This window comes from Salvelinus alpinus, chromosome 7 (assembly GCF_045679555.1).
Source record: "Salvelinus alpinus chromosome 7, SLU_Salpinus.1, whole genome shotgun sequence".
NCBI classification, from domain to species: Eukaryota; Metazoa; Chordata; class Actinopteri; order Salmoniformes; family Salmonidae; genus Salvelinus; species Salvelinus alpinus.
Window position 1 is genome coordinate 68,981,365 of NC_092092.1, and position 16,458 is coordinate 68,997,822.

At 46.7% G+C, this 16,458-nt stretch overlaps 1 protein-coding gene across 4 annotated transcripts in view; it reads left to right on the forward strand.

The window, feature by feature from the left end:
- The window catches only part of LOC139581599 (storkhead-box protein 2-like), a 112,961-nt gene extending 98,883 nt beyond the window's left edge, over positions 1 to 14,078 (forward strand). For all 4 annotated transcript variants that reach the window (XM_071411537.1, XM_071411534.1, XM_071411535.1 and 1 more), the window contains exons 3-4: positions 6,571 to 8,947; positions 11,365 to 14,078. In XM_071411537.1, the coding sequence (XP_071267638.1) occupies positions 6,571 to 8,947; positions 11,365 to 11,572 (2,585 nt within the window). In that variant the 3' untranslated portion in view covers positions 11,573 to 14,078. The remainder of the gene's footprint in view (positions 1 to 6,570; positions 8,948 to 11,364) is intronic.
- The last annotated feature ends 2,380 nt before the right edge of the window (positions 14,079 to 16,458 follow it).

Below are 16,458 nucleotides of genomic sequence, written 5' to 3' on the forward strand. Positions count from 1 at the left end.
TAACCTGTCCCCTCAACTTACACACCACCATAACCTGTCCCCTCAACTTACACACCACCATAACCTGTCCCCTCAACTTACGCACCACAATAACCAGTCCCTTCAACTTACACACCACCATAACCTGTCCCCTCAACTTGCACCACAATAACCAGTCCCCTCAACTTACACACCACCATAACCTGTCCCCTCAACTTGCACCACAATAACCAGTCCCTTCAACTTACACACCACCATAACCTGTCCCCTCAACTTACACACCACCATAACCTGTCCCCTCAACTTACGCACCACAATAACCAGTCCCTTCAACTTACGCACCACAATAACCAGTCCCTTCAACTTACGCACCACCATAACCTGTCCCCTCAACTTGCACCACAATAACCAGTCCCTTCAACTTACACACCACCATAACCTGTCCCCTCAACTTACACACCACCATAACCTGTCCCCTCAACTTGCACCACAATAACCAGTCCCTTCAACTTACACACCACCATAACCTGTCCCCTCAACTTACACACCACCATAACCTGTCCCCTCAATCTACGCACCACAATAACCTGTCCCCTCAACTTACGCACCACAATAACCAGTCCCCTCAACTTACGCACCACAATAACCAGTCCCCTCAACTTGCACCACAATAACCAGTCCCCTCAACTTACACACCACCATAACCTGTCCCCTCAACTTACACACCACCATAACCTGTCCCCTCAACTTACACACCACAATAACCTGTCCCCTCAACTTACGCACCACAATAACCAGTCCCCTCAACTTACGCACCACAAGAACCAGTCCCCTCAACTTACACCACAATAACCAGTCCCCTCAACTTACACACCACAATAACCAGTCCCCTCAACTTACACACCACCATAACCTGTCCCCTCAACTTGCACCACAATAACCAGTCCCTTCAACTTACACACCACCATAACCTGTCCCCTCAACTTACACACCACCATAACCTGTCCCCTCAATCTACGCACCACAATAACCTGTCCCCTCAACTTACGCACCACAATAACCAGTCCCCTCAACTTACGCACCACAATAACCAGTCCCCTCAACTTGCACCACAATAACCAGTCCCCTCAACTTACACACCACCATAACCTGTCCCCTCAACTTACACACCACCATAACCTGTCCCCTCAACTTACACACCACAATAACCTGTCCCCTCAACTTACGCACCACAATAACCAGTCCCCTCAACTTACGCACCACAATAACCAGTCCCCTCAACTTACACCACAATAACCAGTCCCCTCAACTTACACACCACCATAACCTGTCCCCTCAACTTACACACCACCATAACCTGTCCCCTCAACTTACACACCACCATAACCTGTCCCCTCAACTTACACACCACCATAACCTGTCCCCTCAACTTACGCACCACAATAACCAGTCCCTTCAACTTACACACCACCATAACCTGTCCCCTCAACTTGCACCACAATAACCAGTCCCCTCAACTTACACACCACCATAACCTGTCCCCTCAACTTGCACCACAATAACCAGTCCCTTCAACTTACACACCACCATAACCAGTCCCTTCAACTTACACACCACCATAACCTGTCCCCTCAACTTACACACCACCATAACCTGTCCCCTCAACTTACGCACCACAATAACCAGTCCCTTCAACTTACGCACCACAATAACCAGTCCCTTCAACTTACGCACCACCATAACCTGTCCCCTCAACTTGCACCACAATAACCAGTCCCTTCAACTTACACACCACCATAACCTGTCCCCTCAACTTACACACCACCATAACCTGTCCCCTCAACTTGCACCACAATAACCAGTCCCTTCAACTTACACACCACCATAACCTGTCCCCTCAACTTACACACCACCATAACCTGTCCCCTCAATCTACGCACCACAATAACCTGTCCCCTCAACTTACGCACCACAATAACCAGTCCCCTCAACTTACGCACCACAATAACCAGTCCCCTCAACTTGCACCACAATAACCAGTCCCCTCAACTTACACACCACCATAACCTGTCCCCTCAACTTACACACCACCATAACCTGTCCCCTCAACTTACACACCACAATAACCTTTCCCCTCAACTTACGCACCACAATAACCAGTCCCCTCAACTTACGCACCACAATAACCAGTCCCCTCAACTTACACCACAATAACCAGTCCCCTCAACTTACACACCACAATAACCAGTCCCCTCAACTTACACACCACCATAACCTGTCCCCTCAACTTGCACCACAATAACCAGTCCCTTCAACTTACACACCACCATAACCTGTCCCCTCAACTTACACACCACCATAACCTGTCCCCTCAACTTACGCACCACAATAACCAGTCCCTTCAACTTACGCACCACAATAACCAGTCCCTTCAACTTACGCACCACCATAACCTGTCCCCTCAACTTGCACCACAATAACCAGTCCCTTCAACTTACACACCACCATAACCTGTCCCCTCAACTTACACACCACCATAACCTGTCCCCTCAACTTGCACCACAATAACCAGTCCCTTCAACTTACACACCACCATAACCTGTCCCCTCAACTTACACACCACCATAACCTGTCCCCTCAATCTACGCACCACAATAACCTGTCCCCTCAACTTACGCACCACAATAACCAGTCCCCTCAACTTACGCACCACAATAACCAGTCCCCTCAACTTGCACCACAATAACCAGTCCCCTCAACTTACACACCACCATAACCTGTCCCCTCAACTTACACACCACCATAACCTGTCCCCTCAACTTACACACCACAATAACCTGTCCCCTCAACTTACGCACCACAATAACCAGTCCCCTCAACTTACGCACCACAATAACCAGTCCCCTCAACTTACACCACAATAACCAGTCCCCTCAACTTACACACCACCATAACCTGTCCCCTCAACTTACACACCACCATAACCTGTCCCCTCAACTTACACACCACCATAACCTGTCCCCTCAACTTACGCACCACAATAACCAGTCCCTTCAACTTACACACCACCATAACCTGTCCCCTCAACTTGCACCACAATAACCAGTCCCCTCAACTTACACACCACCATAACCTGTCCCCTCAACTTGCACCACAATAACCAGTCCCTTCAACTTACACACCACCATAACCTGTCCCCTCAACTTACACACCACCATAACCTGTCCCCTCAACTTACGCACCACAATAACCAGTCCCTTCAACTTACGCACCACAATAACCAGTCCCTTCAACTTACGCACCACCATAACCTGTCCCCTCAACTTGCACCACAATAACCAGTCCCTTCAACTTACACACCACCATAACCTGTCCCCTCAACTTACACACCACCATAACCTGTCCCCTCAACTTGCACCACAATAACCAGTCCCTTCAACTTACACACCACCATAACCTGTCCCCTCAACTTACACACCACCATAACCTGTCCCCTCAATCTACGCACCACAATAACCTGTCCCCTCAACTTACGCACCACAATAACCAGTCCCCTCAACTTACGCACCACAATAACCAGTCCCCTCAACTTGCACCACAATAACCAGTCCCCTCAACTTACACACCACCATAACCTGTCCCCTCAACTTACACACCACCATAACCTGTCCCCTCAACTTACGCACCACAATAACCAGTCCCCTCAACTTACGCACCACAATAACCAGTCCCTTCAACTTACACACCACCATAACCTGTCCCCTCAACTTGCACCACAATAACCTGTCCCCTCAATTTACACTGTTTCCTTTTAGTCCCATTACTCAGTTCCTAAGCTGAATCTAGGAATGTATTATCCTATTTTAGACTGTTAACATTGATTTAATTCAGCAGGGAGCATATTTAGTCAGTTCATTTTAGGGATGTATGACTGTTTAAATAATCCCTTTCTATGGTTCCGTGACAGTAGACCTGTATTGTACTTGTATTAGTACTGTGCAGCTGTCTTCATCGACCTGGCCAAGGCTTTCTACTCTGTCAATCACCGTATTCTTATCGGCAGACTCAATAGCCTTGGTTTCTCAAATGACTGCCTCGCCTGGTTCACCAACTACTTCTCTGATAGAGTTCAGTGTGTCAAATCAGAGGGCCTGTTGTTCGGACCTCTGGCAGTCTCTATGGGGGTACCACAGGGTTCAATTCTCGGGCCGACTCTTTTCTCTGTATATATCAATGATGTCGCTCTTGCTGCGGGTGATTCCTTGATCCACCTCTACGCAGACAACACCATTCTGTATACATCTGGCCCTTCTTTGGACACTGTGTTAACTAACCTCCAAACGAGCTTCAGTGCCATACAACATTCCTTCCGTGGCCTCCAACTGCTCTTAAACGCTAGTAAAAACCAAATGCATGCTTTTCAACGGTTCGCTGCACGACTAGCATCACCACCCTGGACGGTGGTGATGCCAATTCCTAATTTGTCCGCCTTTCCTTCCAGTTCTCTGCTGCCAGTGACTGGAACGAATTGCAAAAATCGCTAAAGCTGGAGATTTATATTTCCCTCACTAACTTTAAACATCCGCTATCTGAGCAGCTTACCGATCGCAGCAGCTGTACATAGTCCATCTGTAAATAACCCACCCAATCTACCTACCTCATCCCCATATTGTTTTTTTTTACTTTTCTGCTCTTTTGCACACCAGTATCTCTACTTGCACATCATCATCTGCTCATTTATCACTCCAGTGTTAATCTTCTAAATTGTAATTACTTCGCTACTATGGCCTATTTATTGCCTACCTCCTCACGCCATTTGCACACACTGTATATAGACTTTCTTTTTTTCTATTGTGTTATTGACTGTACGCTTGTTTATTCCATGTGTAACTCTGTGTTGTTGTTTTTGTCGCACTGCTTTGCTTTATCTTGGCCAGGTCGCAGTTATAAATGAGAACTTGTTCTCAACTAGCTTACCTGGTTAAATAAAGGTGAAATAAAATTAATTTTTAAATTTTTAAATTACAGACACAATAGTTGCCTTTCCCTATCACATGCCAAGTATTGTAGTGAAGCTATTCTATGTGTGGGTGTGTGTGTGAGAATGGGAGCAGGTTTTATTGGTATGGGAAGAGTGTAGTCGTGGTGGGGCGGCCTGCTGCGTGTGTGTCAGAGGTGGGTATGACCGCTCGCTGCCTCGCCTGCCTGTGTTTTGCTGCAGCCTCAGCCTGCATATGCGGCTGGCTGGCTGAATGGCTGGCTGGCTGAATGGCTTGCTGGCTGAATGGCTGGCTGGCTGAATGGCTGGTGGGATTGCATCACGCTGGCCGGGCTGAAAGGGCACCATGATGTAACTGTGAGTAATACTACCTCCAGTGAAGTGAAGCAGCTCAGCACTGTACTGTACTATACTGTTCTGTTCTATACTGTACTATACTATAACATACTATACTGGACTATACTGTTCTGTTCTATAATGTACTATACTACAACATACTGTACTATACTATAACATACTATACAGTACTGTAATGTACTGGACTATACTATAACATACTGTACTGTACTGTTCTATACTGTACTATACTATAACATACTATACTGTGCTGTACTGTACTATACTATAACATACTATACTGTAATGTACTATTCTATACTATACTATACTGTAATGTACTATACTGTACTATACTGTAATGTACTGTTCTATACTGTACTATACTATAACATACTATACTGTAATGTACTGGGCTATACTGTAATGTACTGTTCTATACTGTACTATACTATAACATACTATACTGTAATGTACTAGACTATAGTGGACTATACTGGAATATATTGTACTATACTGGACTATACTGTACTATACTATACTGTACTATACTGTAATGTACTAGACTATACTGGACTATACTGGAATATATTGTACTATACTGGACTATACTGTACTATACTGTACGGTACTATACTGTGATGTGAATGGCATGGAGGAGTGGATGGGGAGTTGCTACTGCTGCACTCTGTGTGTCCCAAATGGCACCTTATTCAAATGTAGTGCACTATATAAGGAATAGGGTGCCATTTGGGACATAGTACGTGTCACCGGCTTACTGCTTCCCAACAGGGCTGATCAGACAGTGAAGACATGTTTTGTATACCCATAACAAGTTATAAAAACATGTAACAAGCTATAACAACCCATAACAAGCTGTAACAAGCTACAAATCAAATCAAATTTTATTTGTCACATACGCATGTTTAGCAGATGTTATTGCGGGTGTAGCGAAATGCTGTAACAAGCCATAACAACCTGTACAGTCAGATTACCATCAGACAGATCCACATCCGCCATATGGTTGATGTATTGAGGGAATGACAGTTTTCATGATCGATGGATTGGTTTATACAATCATAGCTCATCTGTAGCGGAGTAATGAACATTCAATGCTGTTATATATGATAATATCACTAATGATGCATACACCAGATGATATAGTGCACTTCACAGGGAATAAGGTTCCATTTGGGACGCATCCAGAATGTTATGTTTGACATTTCTGACATGTTCCTATCCGTGTCGTTGTCTAGGTGTGCCCACGCCGACAGCAGAGATTCTCCACCACACGCTGAGTATGCTGGTCCGGGAGAGGAAGATCTACCCGACACCAGAGGGCTACTTCATCGTCACGCCCCAGACCTACTTCATCACGCCCTCTCTCATCAGGACCAGCTCCAAATGGTACCACCTGGATGAGAGGATACCTGACCGCCAGCAGCAACAACAACAGCAACAGTGTACCTCCCCCCTCTCTGGAACCATCACCCCTTCCACTTCTGGCTGTGTCAGGGACAGGTCCCATCCTAAGAACCATGGAGACTCCTATAATAGTTACCGTGACGACCCCCCCAGCCACCACACCACCCTCACCAGGAAGTCCCCTAAGGAGCACCGAGAGGCCTACTCTCCCCACTCCCCTCACTCACCCCACTCCCCTCACACACCCACACAGACCCAGCCCCAGCCTACCTCCACAGAGAAGACCCGGAGCACCCTGAGCTTCCCCTTCAAGTCGGACACCCTGACCAAGCACCGTGAGGGGGGCAGCAGCGGGGAGAAGCAGTCCAAGAAGTTTGGCCTCAAGCTGTTCCGGCTGAGCTTCAAGAAGGACAAGACCAAGCAGCTGACCACCTTCTCGGCCCAGTTCCCCCCGGAGGAGTGGCCTCTGCGGGACGAGGAGACGCCCACGGCCGTGCCGCGCGACGTGGAGATGGAGATCATCAGGCGGATCAACCCGGACCTGACGGTGGAAAACGTGGCTAGACACACAGCCGTGATGAAGAGGCTGGAGGAGGAGAGGGCTCAGAGGAGCAAGGCCAGCTCGTCAGCCCAGCACAGCGCACGCAGCAGGAGGAGCCGCGGACACCGCAAGCCCCAAGGTAAGCCGTCACGCTCCCACAGTAAGACCCGTGCCTCCCGGGGAGACCCCTCTGAGGGATCCAACCTGGACCTGGGGGCTGAGAGGGACTACCGGGCTTACAGCTCCTCCCTGGCTCGCTCGCCACGGGACGCCTCCTTCTCCATGGAGCGCAGCCGTGCCCGACACCTGGCCCACAGCAACCCAAACATCATGGAGTCCCACCTGCCCATCACCCCAGAGTGGGACGTGTCGGGAGAGCTGGCCAAGAGGAGGACGGAGATGCCCTTCCCCGAGCCCTCGCACGGGCCGTCCCACTCCAAGGTGCACCGCAGCCACAGCCACACGCAGGAGAGGAAGTCGCGCAACGAGCGCTCGGACAACAAGGCCAAAGAGCGGTCCCGCTCCATGGACAACTCCAAAGGGCCTCTCGGGGCCGGGCAGATTGGGCCACCGGACTACTTTGAGCGCAGCCCTGATGAGAGGGACAGAGACAGGAGCCGCTACTACACCGATGACGGGACCTTGAGGGCCTCAGCCCAGGCCACCCAGTACTCCCACTCGCGGGCCACGCCCCCTGCTGCTAAGTTGGCCACACCCCCTGCTGCTAAGTTAACCCCTGACCCCTGTGGGCCCGACGGAGGGAGAACACTTGAAAATAACAAAAGTAGAGACCGTTTACCTGCCTACGACAGCCAGAAGGCTTATTCTCCTAAACGCATGGCTGAGGACTATTTCCAGTGCAATGCATCCACTGAGGCGGTCCTCACTACCCCTAGTCCCTTAGGAAAACCCAATCACGATAGCTTACCTAAGGTGAAGGTGGGCTGTTCGTCCGACAGACAGACCCCTCATCCCCCAGAGTACAAAGAGGACACTACAAAGGGACAGAACGGTGTTAGTTTGCCCATGCCCTGCCAGATGCCTGAGCCTTTGCCAAATGGCCGTTCAGTACAGCACCACAACACCAACTCTGGTAGCATGGACAGGAGGAAGGACATCTTCAGCAAAGACACTCTGTTCAAACCTCCGCCCAACACGCTGCCCAGCGGCTACGGGGACGGTAGCTACTCCAGGTCGAGCACGCTGAGGAAGACCCCGGTCATGTCGTCGGCCGAGGTGCTGGACAGCCAGGAGCACTTTGAGCAGCCGGGCCACCTGCTAGCTGTGCCCCGGCCCCCCTCCTCTGGCCCCTCAGGGATGGAGCAGGCTGGCTCGTGCCCGGCCGGGGAAGCCTCCTTCGACTACTACAACGTGTCTGATGACGACGAGCTGGAGGACGCCGCCTCAGCCAAGCAGGCAGAGCAGGAGCCGAAGTCCCCAGAGGGCTGTGGTGGGGTCGGAGGGGGGGGAGGGGGGGGTACCATGCAGTGGCTGCTGGAGCGGGAGAAGGAGAGGGACCTCCAGCGCAGGTTTGAGAGGAACCTGACCTTCCCCAACCCCAAGGAGAGTGAGCACAACAACCAGAGCCAGCAGTCAGCCCACTCAGCCAGGCTGGACAGCATGGACAGCAGTAGTGTTACAGTGGACAGTGGATTTAACTCTCCACGGTAAGCCTCGTCGGGTGACAACAACACACTCACACACTCACTCAGCCTCTCTGTTTGTGTGGTCGGTGGTCATGAGAGGGGATGGCTTCTTATTCTGTGAATAGACTAATGGTGGGATTATTGTTCTCACATGAGAACATAATGGACTGGTAATATTATTCCATATGGTGCTGTTGATTCTAGTGAATCTGAAGTACAACCTATCATGGTTATAGCCCCGTAGAAGAGACAGAATAGGAGTTTCCAATGTTCCCCAATTCCATAATTGCCTCTCATCCATGTGAACTTTTGCTTTTCTGTTTACAAAACAACATTTTTGCTCTGAATGGATTTGGTTTGCTTTGTTTCTTTCTTTCTTTCTGATGTCTGTGCTTCCCTCAATGATTCACGTTCATTTGAACTGTGGTATTCTTCTGAGTGTCTTAGTGAATCACTTGAGCGTAAGCAGACATCTGTGTTTTTGTGGAGTTTTTTTTTCTCGTGATACATGGTGTCTGTCACTGAAATATGTCCATTACGGCAACCATTCACATGGCTTTACCTTCAGCCGACAAAGTATTACCTTTTTTGGTCCCATAAGCAACATACAGTCTGGAGGTTTTGGAGGATTTTGATATTCATCGGTGGTAGAGAGAGAAAGGGGGAGTCCCTCAGCTCAGGCCTCTCTCTGTCACAGTGTGCATAGTTCATCTGTCGGGTCACAACTGTCTCAGCTGACACACAGCTCTCTCTTCTCATAACAGAAAAGTTGAGCCTCTAAATCCTAAAAGCCATAACTATAAACAAAGACTTGTTCAAAATGTGATTAAGTCGTTAGGGCATGTCTGAATCTACTTTACCGCAAAGAACGGACCTCACCGTTTTTCAATGTACTTTCAAATTGTGTAAAGAATTGTATTCCGGGTGTTTTTAAAGACTATTAAACTGTGGTCTTACATTATACAGATAGCAACCCCCAAAAGCTTTTGTGCATTACAACACTGCCTGTTTTTGCTAAATCCTTTTCACCCGGGCCCCTCTGGCATAGTGGGAGTGTGTGACGCTTCATTAGGGTCACGTGTCTTCCTGTGTCTAACCCCGACCACATGCTCCAGCCTCTAAACAAGATGGATGCCCGCGCTAGCGCCGCTCGTCTTTGATTGGTTGGTATCACGCTTAGGTTTGCAGTTCAGAACCTCTGGGACCATCGGCTCATTTGTTTTCTGGCTGAGTTCCCCCTCCCCTCAGCCCCTACCATGTTTCCAGCCACGGCCTCCCGCTCTCCCCCATGGCCAGTAATGGAAAATAATGTCTCTGTATTCAGCAGACGTTTGGCTGTCTCTAGATAATGCTCCTCAGCAGACTGACCTGCCTCCTCAGCAGACTGACCTGCCTCCTCAGCAGACTGACCTGCCTCCTCAGCCAGCTTATTCAAACAAGATGGGCAACCTTTTATGGAAGTGATTGTGGAACTGGAAACAGTGACCGCTGCCGATTTGAAATGGCTTGGAGTTAGTGGTGGCCCTTCTTTGTAGATTCGGTTGCCTATTTCCCAGCCTCTAACGACTTTGTCATTTTATTTTCCTGTGAAGAACGGTGATAAGAAGTGTGATGTGGTTTTCCACTCTGTTGGGTTGGGATCACACTAGTGATCATGTGGAGCTCTTCAGGACAGATGTCACTAATCTCCTGTGTGACTGAAAGGGCATTGGTACTTGGTCTTTTGGCCCCTCCCTCCCAGGCAGCTCTGCTCCACCCCTCTCTCCCATAGTCTTGGCCTGCAGATGGAGCCAGTGAGGAGAACCACATCCACCTTTCATGGGTGACCTGGTCTAGCTGGCGGTGAAAAGATAGAAACAGGCATGATCAGACTTTTTTGACATGCTGTTACTCTCTAAATCAGTAAGACACCATTCCAAACAACTATCTTGTCATACAGATAATACCTTAAATATTATCAGTAATGTAATGTTCTCTACAATGGAATTGTTTGTAACATCAGACAAACCATGAATGAGAACCACACTTTATAAGTGTCTATATCTGCCAGAGGTTATGTATCTTATAACTCTTCTCTCATTCGTTCTTCTTGCTATACCCATCTTTTCTTCTCACCTTTTGTACCCCCCCCCCCTCTCTCTCATGACAGTGGTTACAGCAGTTACTGGTTAACATGGAGAGGATATCAAGTTTTGATTTACTTGAAGGGAACTCCCTAACCTCAATAAGTGCTGCCTATAGCTGGAAAACTTTATAGACAACATGTGTCAACAATCAATCGGATACTTTCTGCTCTCACACTATTCCACACAAACAAGGGAAGGCAGCATAACATGCTTCTGTGTTCGGACCTCTCTCCTTCTTTCTCCTCATTCTCTTCACCATTCTATTGTTCTCTTTTTGTTCTTTCCCTTCCTCTCCTCTTCTTCCTGGCTCAGCACACGAGAGAGTCTGGCCTCAAACACCTCCAGCATCGTGGAGAGCAACAGACGTCAGAACCTGGCTCTGAGTCCCGGACACCTGGGAATCGCCACGGGCAACGGTCCACCTTTCACCTTCCGGACCATTCCAGAGCCGCCGCCTACCACCCAACCCGAGAAACTCCAGAAACCCTCAAACTGTTTGGCCTCCATCACCAGTGTGTGACAGTGGCAGGAGAGGGAGATCAAATGAAGAGGGAGGTGTTGGGTTTGGATGAGTACAGCTCCTCCACCTCACTGGGACTGTTATAGTATCCAGACTGGCTGACACAACATACACCACACCAGCCCGTTCAGCGACTGCTATTACATTGTCAATCTGTCATGCAATGGTTTTGATTAGTTTTCCTCATCTTCTGTTGGGTAATATTTGAATTTGTGATACTCACCACTACATTGTAACACCACTTCTCACAAGATTACATTTATAAAAATATTTAAAAGCATTGATCTTTTTCAATCCCATTCTAAACCTTGGAAGAAGAAAAGAAACGTCATTCTACAGGTCCTTTTTTAGGTTTTTGTTTTTACTGAGCAGTTTTTATTTATTTCATGTGACTGATTTGACTTTGACCTGCCAGTTGATATTCTGTCATTTATTTTGGTGTCAAATGTAAAATTTTCTAATCTCAGGTCACGCGTAATTACACTCCTACCATTTTTTGGCTATGTGTGGCTGTTGAGCTTTTTAAACATACTCTTTAGCCCCCTCTGCTGGCTCACATGAGGCTCTGACACAATGCGATGCATACACAGTCCTGCTAGCTAGACTTTACCTGACCCCTCTGCCATAAGGCCTACATAATGCTGTCATGATAATATAACATGTAATAAACCGTTATGTCAGCTCATGACGACTGATTTACAGCTGTCCTAACAGAAACCGTTGTTTAGGCTTGTTAATTGTCTGGCCATACATCTAGACAATTAGCATACCTGAGTAATGGTTTGTGTCATAACTGTGTCAAGTGACATAAGCAGCTGTCATTATGGTTTATAATACTATGACATTATTATGACAGTCTTACGTAGGGTTCAAGTGACATGTTATCCTAGTGATGTTAGGAGTGCAACATGTCCAGTCCATCCAACCTCTCTCTGTAGGGTACTATTGGTGTGCCAGAGTACCCCTCTGTTCCATGGTACTGAACCCAGCCCTGACGCTGCTGTAATCTAGATAACAAAATCCAAGTGTTTGAACTGGGCTCTTAGAGCTAATGTTTACATAGAATCAGGTCTCTCAGCACATTTTGGTACATTGTAAATACAGATTAAGGAAAGGCCTCAATGCCCGACAGGGATTGAGTTTCTAAGCAGTACTACACGGCAGTCATGGCCAACAATGGAGAAACCTAACTTTTCTTTTTATTGGATTAAAAATGTCACACTATTCCTGGTGCTATTACCTGTGGTATTTTCCTGTTCAATGCATTCGATGTTCAAATTAACAACAAGGGACTTTTGAATATGGACAACGTCGAAAACCATCCCCTTTATAGAGGCAGATAAGGTCAGTCCTATCTCTTTATAGAGGCAGATAAGGTCAGTCCTCTCTCTTTATAGAGGCAGATAAGGTCAGTCCTCTCTCTTTATAGAGGCAGATAAAGTCCTCTCTCTCCACCCCTCTGAGTTGTTTTCATATTTTACCCTATGTTGTCAGATTCTAATACAACTACCTCCACAACAGTAGAGTAGTGGCTCTCCTCTTACAAATCACTGTCATCAGCCTGTATCCTGTGAATGTCAATGTAAAAGCCCTAGAAATGACTCACACAAAGACCATGTCAAAGTGCTGGACTGACTCTCCTATTGTCATTCTCACGACAGCAGAGCTCACCTGTATGCGCTACTTGACTATTTAGCCCCTCTCTCTGTCTGAGTTTATTAGAGGTGTTCTTCTCACGCAATTCTCACTTTTTGACTCTCACTTCCCCCAACAGAAATGTAATAATTTCTGTGCGGTTTGATTAGAAGGGGGGGGGGGGGTTCTCCTCTCCTCTATTTAATGATGTTAAGGATATCAAAGGTCAAAGGTGACCTCTTATAGCACAGCATTTCCGTAGGATACATCACCGTCCTCTCAGCACTGTGTACCATCAGTATCCATGTCTCATACAGTGTGATGATGAGCCTATGAAGGGAGTGGTGTCAACCTTGTCACTTTGGTAGTACAGTTCCAGTCCAATGACAACGCATTGAAAAGGTCAATTTTCAGTTTTTGTGAGCTCTTTTCAAATAATGATCAACATCATCAATTCCCTCTGAAATCAAAAGGGAGAATTGCAGCCAAGACTGCCTTGTATTGTCATGTTTGCACTGAAATAAATGCCTGTTCTCTGGTTGCTGTAAAAGCCATCCAAGAAGGATGTTCTGTTTATATTGAAAATATTTCATATGAAATTCTGACAGTCCATGAAATGTCTTCCCTTAACATTGCGGATTTATAATGGAGTTCAATAACGTTGTTTCTAATTGTGACGGTATGTCATACTGTAGATGATCTTGGTCTGTCATGCTTAGTAAAATAATGTCAACAATAAGAGGGATTTTTTATGTCTATAATATCTAAGTCCCTTTTTGTGTAGTCATGGTGTTTACTGTTGTTCTAGTGTGTGTGATATAACCTTTGGGGATTGTTACTTTTTAAGATAATAAAATAACATGTTTGGTTATATGTCTTGAATGTCTTTATTTAATGGAAGACCAGTGTCTCGGAGTAGGGCTGCTGATTCGGGATCAGTTTTCCTTTTAGGTCACAATGAACAAGATGATATGGACCAGGGTGACCTGATCCGAGATCAGCACTACTACTCTAAGAGGCTTGATAACTTGTGTTCGCCGGTAGATGACGCTAAAGCACCTACAACCCACATCTGAGCGGCAATCTATCTCCACTAGATGGAGTTCTTGGCTCAATATTTGGCTACAACAACAAAACTAGTTCTTCTCAGCAACCTCCATCGTCTCCACATATGGGTTCCTAAATAATTCATAAGACAGGTACGCTATATATACAAAAGTATGGGGACACCCATTCAAATTAGTGGATTCGGCTATTTCAGCCGCACCCGTTGCTGACAGGTGTATAAAATTGAGCACACAGACATGCAACCTCCATAGACAAACATTGGCAGTAGAATGGTCTTACTGAAAAGCTCAGTGACTTTCAACATGGCACCATCATAGAATGCCACCTTCCCAATAAGTCAGTTAATAATTTCTGCCCTGCTAGAACTGCCCCGGTCAACTGTAAGTGTTGTTATTGTGAAGTGAAAATGTCTAGGAGCAACAACAGCTCAGCCGCGAAGTGGTAGGCCACACAAGCTCACAGAACTGGACCGGCGAGTGCTGAAGCACGTAAAAATGGTCTGTCTTCTGTTGCAACACTCACTACCGAGTTCCAAACTGGCTCTGGAAGCAATGTCAGCACAAGAACTGTTCGTCGGGAGCTTTATGACATGGGTTTCCATGGCCGAGCAGTCGCACACAAGCCTAAGGTCACCATGTGTAATACCAAGTGTCGGCTGGAGTGGTGTAAAGCTCGCCGCCATTGGACTCTGGAGCAGTGGAAACACGTTCTCTGGAGTGATAAGTCACGCTTCACCATCTGGCAGTCCGACAGACGAATCTGGGTTTCAAATCAAAGTTTATTTGTCACGTGCGCCGAATACAACAGGTGTAGTAGACCTTACAGTGAAATCCTTACTTACAGGCTCTAACCAATAGTGTGAAAAAAAGGTATGTGTGTGTGTAGGTAAGTAAAGAAATAAAACAGTAAAAATAGATTTGAAAATAAGAGTAGCAAGGCTATATACAGACACCGGTTAGTCAGGCTTATTGAGGTAGTATGTACATGTAGGTATGGTTAAAGTGACTATGCATATATGATGAACAGAGAGTAGCAGTAGCGTAAAAGGAGGGGTTGGCGGGAGGTGGGACACAATGCAGATAGCCCAGTTAGCCAATGTGTGGGAGCACTGGTTTAGCGGATGCCCGCAGAACGCCATTGCATAGTACCCCATTGCATAGTACCAACTGTAATGTTTGGTGGAGGAGGAATAATGGTCTGGAGCTGTTTTTCATGGTTCAGGCTAGGTTCCCTTAGTTCCAGTGAAGTGAAATCTTAACGCTACAGCATACAATGACATTCTAGATGATTCTGTGCTTCCAACTTTGTGGCAACAGTTCGGGGAAGGCCCTTTCCTGTTTCAGCATGACAATGCCCCCGTGCACAAAGCGAAGTCCATACAGAAATGGTTTGTCGAGATCGGTGTGGAAGAACTTGACTGGCCTGCAAAGAGCTCTGACCTCAACTCCATCGAAAACCTTTGGGATGAATTGGAATGCCGACTGCGAGCCAGGCCTAATCGCCCAACATCAGTGCCCGACCTCACTAATGCTCTTGTGGCTGAATGGAAGCAAGTCCCTACAGTAATGCTCCAACATCTAGTGGAAAGCCTTCCCAGAAGAGTGGAGGATATAATAGCAGCGAAGAGGAGACCAACTCCATATTAATGCCCGTGATTTTGGAATGAGATGTTGGACGAACAGGTGTCCACATACTTTTGGTAATGTAGTGTAAACTCCTGCATGACCTTTGGCCCGTGTAGTGTAGGTCATTGGATTTCATTCGGTCACTTTAATTGCTTTTGGACAGGTTCTGACAACTTCCAAATTATGTTTTTTTTATTATTTTTTATTAATAGCATTTTGTCTATCATTGTTATGTGTCATTCCAAGTTGAGTGAAGTCCCTCCAGTATTTTGTTACGCTGCCAGGAAAATACATCTCTGGAGCTTGGAAATTATATAATCACTACATCTTGGGTTTACTAGGAGTTGAGAGTGAATAATTGAATTAGTGCTCACAGATTGTAACATAACCCAGTGAAAACAATGTGAGGGCCGACCAAGATCAACCACATCCTAACATATTTTGGCTTAATCGTCATATGATTAGCCTGCTTAATTGCTTACACATAACTTAAGATGTTCTGAAGTAAAGTTCTACACGTTTTTTCCATGTATCAGAATTCTAGGCCTCAAACTGACA